At 31.4% G+C, this 11,215-nt stretch overlaps 2 protein-coding genes and 1 long non-coding RNA gene across 3 annotated transcripts; 1 reads left to right on the top strand and 2 right to left on the bottom strand.

Annotated features, from left to right (window-relative positions):
- The first annotated feature begins 2 nt into the window (after positions 1-2).
- On the top strand, positions 3-2,780 carry LOC149093891 (uncharacterized). The gene is made up of 2 exons (XR_016198630.1): positions 3-356; positions 2,198-2,780. It is a non-coding gene; the product is annotated as an uncharacterized LOC149093891 (long non-coding RNA).
- LOC107359403 (uncharacterized) lies at positions 751-1,703 on the bottom strand. Its single transcript, XM_015925886.2, has one exon. The coding sequence runs from the start codon at positions 1,647-1,649 to the stop codon at positions 861-863; it is 789 nt and encodes a 262-aa protein (XP_015781372.1). The 5' UTR covers positions 1,650-1,703; the 3' UTR covers positions 751-860.
- LOC107359972 (sodium-dependent nutrient amino acid transporter 1) lies at positions 2,138-10,147 on the bottom strand. Its single transcript, XM_015926575.3, has 11 exons — positions 9,023-10,147; positions 6,332-6,494; positions 5,252-5,383; positions 4,867-5,077; positions 4,387-4,519; positions 3,941-4,179; positions 3,683-3,810; positions 3,378-3,622; positions 2,933-3,133; positions 2,691-2,870; positions 2,138-2,600 (listed from the first exon to the last, which is right to left on the bottom strand). Exons 1-11 carry the CDS (start codon positions 9,098-9,100, stop codon positions 2,430-2,432), a joined length of 1,881 nt encoding a protein of 626 aa, XP_015782061.1. The 5' UTR covers positions 9,101-10,147; the 3' UTR covers positions 2,138-2,429.
- Positions 10,148-11,215: the final 1,068 nt, after the last annotated feature.

The raw sequence follows: 11,215 nt of genomic DNA, 5'->3' as shown, positions 1-11,215 counted from the left end.
GTTGTTATATAATAAACCTAGATCAAACATATGCGTTCAGCAAGTAGTGATGGTATTTAGCTGACAACCCCTTCAATTTATGACATAAAAAAGCTATGAGTCGTTTTGTCGCGTGTTTGTTGGAACCAAATGTGTAACGGTGTATTTTTTGATGGAAATCGATTCAATTAAATTATCTCAACAAGTTTTTGTACAAATTTAAAATTTCATCATCTCTTTCTTCCTCTCTTTCTACATGTAGATGCGAGGGAGAACCTCGTCTGTTGGTATTTAACATCTGTTCAATGGTCCAATAACTTTCAAGCGTCAAGAGGTTGTAATACAACCGTTGTTTACAGGATTTTGATAAATTTCATGTAAGTTAACCACAGTCCAGTGGATATACGGTAAGCCTTTTTAGTTACACTTTCAAATTAAAAAAAACAATTGAAACCACTTTGACAATAAGTTATCTGCTTTACCAGAACATTGTCAGAATCGGATAGGATAGATAAATAATAGATAGCTAATTATTAAAATATATTCAAATACAGTCAGATGTATTATATTAATTAATTAACAATCAGATCGAGATCTTGAGTTACATTGATTTCTGGTTGTTAATGTCAAGGTAAATTTTCATTGCTCCATAAATGTGAGGTATTGAAGAGCTATTTTGACAAAAGTGAAAATCGGATTTATTTTAAAGAGATAATTTATACTCTATATTACTATACAACACAATATTACCCTTTGATTTATTTACCATCATTTGATTAATTGAAAGTTGCTTTTATTTTGACTAGTTTCAACAATAACAATATTTTATTGATGCTCAAAAGAGCGCAACAAATGAGACAACAAATATTGACAGTAAACAGTTAAAGCTCACGATTACCATCACCGTTTGGATTCAATTGATCAGAGACTGTTCTGGTAGGCTCAATACCAAGTGTAATTGAAGCTCTGATTCCTCGGACAAAATCACCAGTTGTAGTCAATATACCAGCCCCTCGAGCTTGTTGGAACCTAATATCGTCTGGATTTATGGTTCTTGGAGTTGTAACTGTATTGTATGGAGAAACTTGTTCCAAAAGTTCACCAAACTCTTCAGTGAAAAACAATTGTCCAACATAAACCAGATTGTTTCCCATTCGTATTTCAATGTGAATATGAAGAGATCGACCACGATACCAACCAGGCACAATTGAAACAAATCTTACCTGACCAGTAAGCCCAGTCCTTTGGACACCTCTCAACCAACGTGAAGTCAACTGAGGAATTGAGTTACCATCATCGGCCCATTGGACACCGGCTAAATCATTGAATCCCGAGTAATTACCAAATGCATTGGCATGCCAAATGTAAACATCAGCATTGGAAACAGGACGACAGTTACGTGAATTGGTAACAGCAATGATCAAGTCCATTCGTGAACCAATTTCATTTTCACGAATATTTATCCTTCGCAAAGGTTCAGGAATAAAGTATGGACCAGCAGTAACCATTGGTGCTAAAACACATGAATGTTGATAACGTGCTCGCCCAACAGCTTGACAATTGGTGATACTTGAGTTGTACGGTAAAGCAGTGCGAGGTGAGACATAATCGGGATCGGATAAAACGGCTACTGGGATTAAACAGCCGATGATCAAGTAAATTAGAAACATTTTGCTTAACTGTTCACTACTAATTGCTACTAAAACGTTGATGAGTGACGATTAAGACACAACTAGAGTTAACTCAACCAATGAAAGGTTTTTATAATCGACAAATATATAAGTCGATTGTCGTTATGCTTGGTGTTTTGTCTCGCTTTTAATTTAATAACAACTGTTTTTTGATTATATCATCTTTAATCTGAGGTCTGATGATTGAGCATTATTGAGCATCAATGTAACAGTTTATCATTTGTGAATTGATCAAATAATTGATTGGAAATACCTTTATTGTTGAAGAGTTTTTAATTGGATAACCTTGATTTAAATGCTTTATATTATAACATTGATTACTTGACAATTTCTGGACAATTGTTTCTGCTTTCATGGTAATTGGACTTATTTGAATTTTCCTTTAATTTTTATTGTTCGGTAATCTTAAAGGGTTTTATAATTTAGGTTATTATTAATTTAACAATTTAAGCCATTCAATGGCAAGATGATTGATTTCAATGTTGTTTAATTTATTATTCAATTTTTGTTTTGTAAACATTTTACAGATTTGTTACAATTATAGGAATTTTAACGCTAAAACTGGCACTTTCCAAGTTTTTCAAGTAATAATATTATTGGAACATTTGAGGAGGCGAAAAATTTCAATAAGAAATCGAGTTGAATAATGCTTAATGGAAATAATAAAAGGACAAGTTGATTAAGATGATGGTTAATGTGCGATGAATTTTAGTTATCTTTTTACAAGGAATGATTCGATGAGGCGATTGGTTTAGTTAATCAGACTTGTTTATCGCTTGTACTGTAATTGTCCATGACAAAACCAGCATTCACTTGGCAAATCCTATTTTTGGGTTGCTTCAATGAACTTTTATATTTTAACCATTCTTCGAAGTGCACTGGATCTCTTGGTCCCCAGTTTCTGGTCGGACTGAATGCGTTCTTTATTTTCTAGAAATGGATAAAAAATATATAAATATTTTGGTGATAATAAAGCAAATCTTATGTAGTTTTCATTATAATGTGGTTTCCACTGTATACCTGTTTCATATCTCCTGATTGCTGACAAATGGTTATAACCATCCAAAGAGGAATTTGAATGAGCGCTAATCCAGCTAACGTCCAACCCAATAATTCACCCCAAACAGGGATTCCTTTTCTGAGTGGATCCGAGTGGTTTTGTGTTACAGCAGCCATGTAATTGCCATAGAGGAAGATGCACTAAACGATTGGAGGCAATTTTTTAGTTGAAATATTTAGACTGACCAACAGAGAAAACTCACCCCTAATAGAATTGGTGTTAGTATTGACCATGTTAATCGCCAAAAGAAGCTAACTGGCCTTCCAAGCATGAATTTAATGTCATTCGCAAACCTTTGATAACCGTAAATCCATGTTATTCCGATAGCCTGCAGAATACCGTAAAGAAAGGCACTTATTCCTACACCAAACTCTTCCAGAAGTTTCATGATGTACATTCCACCCTGTTGGAAATAAATGATAGTTACATTAGTTTTGGACAAATACTTGATTTCTGAATGAAAATCTCCAACTTTTGAACGCTTAAAGCTTTTTATGGAAACATTCAACTAAATCAAACTAAAACCGTTTGATGAAGAAAATTTTGTTTGGTTTGATTTTTGTTTCCTTAAAATTTGGTTTTTTTCAACTCACAAGTTGTAAGCGTTCAAAAATAACATTATTTCATGGCAGTAGAGCTGTACTTACATCAGTAGCTAAAGGAAGCCCTAATAGAAAGTAGATGAAACAAACTCCAAATGCTGTCCATGTTTTGTGTTTCATCAAAAATTTGGATTGATCTTTCAAACATGTGATTGTTGTTTCAACTTGAGCTACACTGCTTCCAATTCCAAGAGTAAAAAGCATCACAAAAAAGGATATTGACCAAAGGTTAGGCCAAAAAGTAAACTGTCCTAAAGCTTGTGGATACGCAATAAATGCAAGCCCAGTTCCTGAAACACCAAATACATTGAGTTAGTCAAACTATTAATCAATGATAATACAATACATACCATCAGATTTAGCGACTTCACTAACATCAACTCCTTGACTTTTAGCCATTGATCCAAGAACAGCGAAAATCACACAACCAGCTAAAATACTCGTGAAAGTGTCTAAAACACTGATAATGATTACATCTCTATAAGATAGATAATAAAAATAGTAAACGATTAATTAATCAAGTCAAGGTGTCAAAATTAGCATAAAAATAATGAATCTTTTCCTTCTATTTTCTAGCAACTTTTGATCAATAAAACAGATTGTCTTACTTGTAAACATCTTTACGGAAATTGTTGTAACTTGAATACATGAGAAGTGCCCCAGCACAAACACCGAGCGAGAAAAAGGATTGAAGTACAGCATTGTACCAGACCAAAGGATCCCATAGACGATGCCATTGAGGTTTAAAAAAATAAATTATACCATCAACTGCTCCATCAACCAATAATGAAGCAATTAAAAGAGCTATGAGAACCACATAAGGGAAAATAGCCGTGAAATAGGCAACCTAATAATAAACAATATTGTTGTACTTAACCAGAAAATAATTTGACTTCAGCAAAAAACATAACCTTATTGCTGCAACATTTTAATTTGATACCACTGACCATTGACACTTCAATGGAATAGAACTACCAATCAATGATAGTAATTAATTGACTATTTCACAAGCCAATTGATTACCAATAATTAACAAATCAATAGTTTAACGTACCTTTCCCAAAGATTGGATACCGTTAATCAAGCTAAGAAATACCAGAGTCCAAGAAAGCAAGAGACAGCCAGCAATCCTCCAATTAAACCAAGTTATCTCTTCAAGTCCGCTTGAAAGATGCAACACTTCCTTACTGAATCAATGAAAATAAAATTGAAAATAAAATTAATATAAAACAATTATAAATAAAATTAGCTAAAAATATTCAAAACAACAATTTGTTGGACAATAAACCCAAAACTTTCTTTCACTGGTACACAATTGTAATGCACACCGATAGATGGTGCTACCATTGAACAACAATCAGCTAATTTTTTCATTGATTGTTACAATTAAAATTAATTTAATGGATCTTTGAATATTGCCAATTGAATAAGAAGAGACTTCGGAATTGAAATGATCTTTAGACACAATCTAGTTACTTCTCAATGGTAAAGGAAAGTACATCAGAAATAAATTGCTTTATTTTTTGGACTTAACTTGAAATATTTTTCTGGAAGAAGAAATGAATTGTTTTGAGAAATGGTTGAATTGCTGCATAGAGAGGCTGACCAATGAGTACTAGGATCGCAAACTGTCCAAGGTAAAGGTGATGCAAAGGATGCAAAAAAATAGTACAACGTTAATGCCATTAAATAATTGTAAAAAACAGTTACATAGGAGCAACTAGTCATTTGGGCAAATCCAATCCCTGTAAGAGATAGAAATTAAAATTGATTAGTAGACTGTTAACACTGAATGTAATCTTCAAATAGCCATTAGACTTATAATCAAAATCAAGAGAAAAAGTGACTTTTGAAATTGAATATCAAAATAATTAGTTGCTGAACAGCAGGTTGAAGTGATTTACCAATTTTTAACCAACCTTTAAATGCTGGAACAACTCTCCACACTTTGATCGGACCACAACCAGAAAATTGACCCAAAACCAGTTCCATATAATACAAAGGTCTTCCAATGAAAAATAACAAGATTAAATATGGAATCAGAAATGCTCCTGTAAATTAGATTGAAAACAAATAGATGAGTCTATTTACATGGTAAATTTGTTGAATTGATTTGTAAATTTGAACGATTGCAGCCGAAGCTACTTTAAACGAGATTAACCTTGATTAACCTCAATCACGTTTGTTTATTTTTGATTGTTAGGATAACATTTGATTTCAATTAACCAAGTTAAAGGCAACAGCAAAATTATATATTTATATACAGTTTATCAATTGTTCAATCAATTTAACTCTTTGAATCAGTCTGTAAATCAGATGGGAAAGGACAAAATGATAATCAAGTAATCTTGGTTGAAACTAATTGAAACAACCGATAATTGCAATGAATCTCATAAACAATGAGGTTAACCTTTTTATGTCTCAACAACTTAACCAACCTTTCAATGAGCAGAAAAAAAAGTAAACGTTTTAAATGAAAAATTGTAATATTTAGCTTTGGTTTCATTTCAATTTCAATTGTTTACCGTTTAATTAATTGGAAAATGATTTAGTTTGATAGATTGAATCAAATTAATCAAGGTGTTTACTCAGCTGGTTGATGTCTCAGGGTTAATCTAATGGTTGAAATAAAACATAATCATAATTTCATATTCAAGTTCAAAACATTAACCGATCAACCTTAGTGAAAGTTAAAAACAAAAAGACTGTTGAGTCTATCGCTAAATTGTGTACAATTGACAGCTGAATTAACCAACTATTCAACTGTTGATCCAATAATAGTTTATGATTTACATTGAAATACAATGGAGTTGAAATTAAATTGCTGCATTAAACAAGATTAAATGTTTCTGGTTAAATATAAACTATCAGACTGTGTCTAGCATAATGCATATCAATGAAAGTTAATCAAGGTTGGTTCATGTTATAGCCAGTGATTTCACCCAAATTTGGGTTTAATAGTAAAAATAATCTCTTAATTGTTGTAATAATCAACTTACCTCCACCATTTGTATAAGCAACATAAGGAAACCTCCAAACATTACCGAGTCCAACAGACAGGGAAACACATGAAAGTAAAAATTCAAACCCTCGACCCCATTGACCACGTTCGGGTTCCTCCTTACTGGCTGGTTGGTCACCATTTTGAGGAACCATTTTCATCTAAAAGTGGAAAGAAACAAATTCACTAGATTTAGTCAAATAATCAAAGAAATTTATCAACCTTTGTAAATTGTTACCAGAATTGAACGAAACAAAATGTTTTCATTTTCATAACATTCATTTGATCATTGAAGGTTAATCTTAATGAAAGTTTCTTAGATCATTAAAATTTCCATCAGATTTTACACCGAAATGCAATGAAAAGCAATCTTCATAAGAACCATTAACATTAACATTGAAAACCTACGATTGTAAGTACGATTGTAATAATACAAAGATCATCAAATGTCTGACAATCAAGTCGAGTTGAACCTTTAAATTGTCATGTGAATAATGTTTTGTTAAAGGCGACCTGGACTCAAACAAAGCTAATCTGAGCTTCAGTAGAAAATGAATATTTTCATGGAATGAAAAATTTCAATTTTAGTCTTGAATCTAAATAAATATGGTTGGCTTGATATTGCGATTTAACATCAAAATTGAGGCCTTATAACAGGTCATATTGTTTTGATTGTGTTGAGTGACAATTCAATGATCACAAATGACAATAACCTCAGTATCCTCTTATTTAATGTGATTTACTCATGTGATTTAATTTAATTCATCAACTTCCACACTTAATATTTACAGAATACGAAACAAACCCAAAGAGTTTTGTTGACAATCAAATTGAAATAACATCAATAATCATAAAGGTAATTGAAATGATTATTAATTTTCATTACTCAAACGACACAATCAAAGCTTCAATCATTGTTTCGATGAAATTAAGAGGAAAATTAATCAATTCCTTTGACATGTAAATGTTTCCATCTTAATCAGGTTTTCATTTGACAACAATTTAACAAACAAAAAGATGTGTTAATTAAAAGGTTGACTAAATGTTTTATTAAATTGTTTATAACTTTCCAAGGTTTGCTATTTGCGATATTCACATTCAAACTCTAATTCAATTGTTGATGTTAAATTTGGCATTTTTAAATCACAATTGTCTAATAGTGTTACAATCATTTCTTAACATTTGGTGACAGTTTTGTTATTTACACTGAATCGCCATAGAAGCTAATAGTTTCATCTAAATCATTAGATGCCTTGTAAAACTCAATTTTCAGGTGATAATGATGATTAAATGATAATTTGTCCAAACTAATGAATGACTTTGATTGTTGGCCACAATTGATAACCAGCTTGAACCAGAAAAGTTGAACAATTAGCTGGAAAACTTGAATGATACCAAAGACTCGCTGATTACAACCGCAAAGCTCAATTTCATATCAAAATGTAAATCATTTGACTCGAGTTTTGACTAAAACAAGAATCTTAATCTGATTCATATTGGAACCTAATTATGCCTAATTGATGATAATGAGGAAAAGCGTAAGTTCAACTTTTACTGTAAATCGAGACTAATTATTTGGCCCAAAACAGACCTGAAATATGCTTAGTCAAGGTTAAGATTGTCAATTTACTTAATTATGTTAATGTTGTTCCTACCTTTAATCATAAACAAATATTTCAATTCGATACCTGCAATTAAGGGCAACGGTTGGGATCAAGATTGACGTTAAATCATTGATCACAACTAATTATAAATATGAGACTGAATTGCTACCATTGATGGAATCAAGTTTTACCCAAAATAATGAATTGCTAATTGCTGGTAAAATTCAAGAGTTGATTCAATATTATCATAAATTGTGGAGAAAGTTAAATAATAATCAAATCATTTTAGGTTATAATTTGCTTCCTTTGTATTCAGTTTAATATCATTAATTTAGTCATGTACAAGGCCTATTTGGTTGGTTTTATATTGACTTTTTGTTTTGATGTTTCGAGTTGAACAATTGATGGGAACAATTAACGGGAAATATTTAGCTAAATGTGTTTGTATCGACTTATCTATCAAATACTGAGTTAAGAAACTGAATGGCGCAAAACAATTGAAATATTGGTGTTGTTGTACCAAAACTGAAAATTAATGAGTACCAATAGCTTAATTAAGATGTAAATTTGTAGGAACGGCTGAAAATCAAACCTTGGCCTGAAAAAGTAATGTTTGACTATTGGATTGATCAATAATCGGATTTCCTTTTACTTGTTTCTATTGTCATTTCATTGCGTATTATTATGATGGATCAACTACAATTGCTTGATTAATCATGTCTCAGTTTAGTAGAGTTATATAACATTTCATGGTTAATAGAAATTGTTTGAAAATAAATTTAAACTGAAGGTGATAGTCTAATTAGATTTGCTGCTCTTAAACCCATTAAACAAATCTGTTAAACAACACGCTCTTAACAGGTCAGTGAATCGTAAACAAGCTGAGTTAAATTAAGTGAGGAAAGGGAATCGTAGAGGATGAACAACTTGATTGTGATTGTAACAAAATTAGAACACTGATTGAAATTGAAGATTGATCATTGATTTACGTACAATTTAACATCACAAAAATGTCAAGCTTCTATGTAAAGAAACACTGGTAACAAAAGGAGAGATGTAAGAAGTGAACCAGAAAAGTGACTTACTTGATCAATATTTGAATTATTGTTGATGTAAGGTCCATTTTTGGTAACTTTGGTTCCAGGGTTGGTTTCAATTGTCATCACGACTCAAGACTACAATTTAATGAACAATCCTGTTAACAATTGATTTGTATCAACAACTAAAATCACCGATTAACAGGTTAAGCAAAAACAAATGACTAAAAGTGTAAAAGCGTGTGAATCAAAACAAAAATGGAGGCAAAAGGTATTCTTTGGTGAAAAAAGAATCGCTATTTTAATAAATAGAGCCGTTGATTGCTTGTTATTGAAGTCAAATTGCTGCAACAATGGATAGTTAATAAAGATACAATTAAATTCAGGTAAAACACTGTTGTTGGTTAATGTAACAATTAGAGATGACGGTTAGTGTTGTTGCATTGACTTGTTATAAGTTATCGGCTACTGTTTTCACTGTTACTGGTTAAGTTACTGGTTAATGTTGGAGTGACACAAAAGTGTATATTTTGAATGTTGCTTTTTTTCTGGTTAATTGTCAATGATCACTGGTTACGAAAAAACTAAATACAATTGTAACAATCAACAGGGAGAAAAGATGAGAAGATGATGATGATTTAATGATGGGGTTGAGAAGCAACAAGTTAAATGAAGATTAATGAGAGATGTTTGGCTATAGAGTTGGAAGATGACGATGAAATGAAGATTGAAGTTATTGATATAACATGATATCTGTTTCATCCAGAACTGTGAGTTAAATAATGATAATAATAAAAGGCCAATTCAAATGAATTTAATCGACCTTCGTTCAATCAAGAAGAGAGAGAGAGAGAAAGAGAAAGAAGAAGAAGATGGAATGAAGACGAAAGACAAGAGACAGACAGCAAACAAAAAAGAGAGTCAAGACTGGTTTAGTGAGAGTTTAATTCGCTCATTTCGTTGATTGTTATTAAATGTTAATCATTTGATATTTTATTAAAAATGATCAATTTTTCACTTCAATTTAAACCTTTCGATGTTGGTATTTGTATCATTTAGTTACAATGGCAACAACTATAACTTGCTTATTAACTTGAGAAACTGTAATTAAATTGTAACCTTTGTTTTTCATCTAAAACTCAATTAACTGTCTATTAGAGTTGCCGTCTACTTGCAACACAATCTTTAGCTATTTAATTGTAATTTCAAATAATTTCATTTAATCGACAATTTAATTTCAAATTAACCTTGAAATCAATTTCTCATTTCTCAATATTTCCTAGTTTTCAACCCATTTGCACTTAACTTCAATTTCATCCAGAGATGTTGGTTGTTAACATCAAGTTGTCGATAAAACATTGATCAGTATATTGGTAACTTGTTAATTTACTAATTAATGGGTAAGCATATCGAGTTAATGATTTAATAAGTATTTTAATATCTGGTTTAATGAATTACCAAGCCATGTGAGCTTCAGGCCTTAAGGCTTGATGCAAAATTATGTTAGGTTAGGTTGGGTTAGGTTGACAGACTTAGGGTCTTAATAGTCTTTGCGTAGATTTGTGTTTCTAATTGTTGGACGAACTTCAAAAGCCTCAATTAAATTTCATTGATTATTTAACTTGTAATTGCGATAGTTTTGGTCATCTTGAAGGTTACAATTTGCTCCCTGAATGGAATCTCAAAATGGTTCAAGAAAATTGCTCAGTGATTGGACTCTCAATTATGAGAAAGCTAATGATTTGTTCCAGTGATTTTGTTTTCATTCAAGATTGATTCAGAGAAGTGAATTTAAAGGCAAAACTGGGTCGAATTGGGTCAAATTAGGATTAAAATTGTGAATTTAAGTTGAAACCTTGAAATAAAGCTGCAATATCAAAGGCCTTGGAGTTGAATCAATTAAACTAAATATTAACTAATATGTTTTAAGACAAAAACAGTCAACTCATTTGATAATCAAAATTGCTGCCATTGACAATCTGGTATTTGGGTTTACCAAAGTTTACTTGTTGAAATGAAGACAAAGATGAGTCCAGAATGAGACTGAATTACAGAAATTTGAAACTCAATGTCCTAATTGCTTGAGTAATGTGATTCCTTTATTGTGCCATTTGGTTTGCATGTGCTTTACGAGTTTGTACACGATCACAAAATTTATATACCAGTTAATTGTTATGAAAAAAGCCTAATATTGTAATGATGTAAATGGGTTAACTGACAATGTTGTGAGTTAGGCTTTTG

The sequence above is a fragment of the Tetranychus urticae genome, chromosome 2 (assembly GCF_039701765.1).
Source record: "Tetranychus urticae isolate SD_2017Ah chromosome 2, NJAU_TeUrti_SD_1.0, whole genome shotgun sequence".
Classification (NCBI taxonomy): Eukaryota; Metazoa; Arthropoda; class Arachnida; order Trombidiformes; family Tetranychidae; genus Tetranychus; species Tetranychus urticae.
This window is presented reverse-complemented; position numbering and strand designations above follow the sequence as displayed.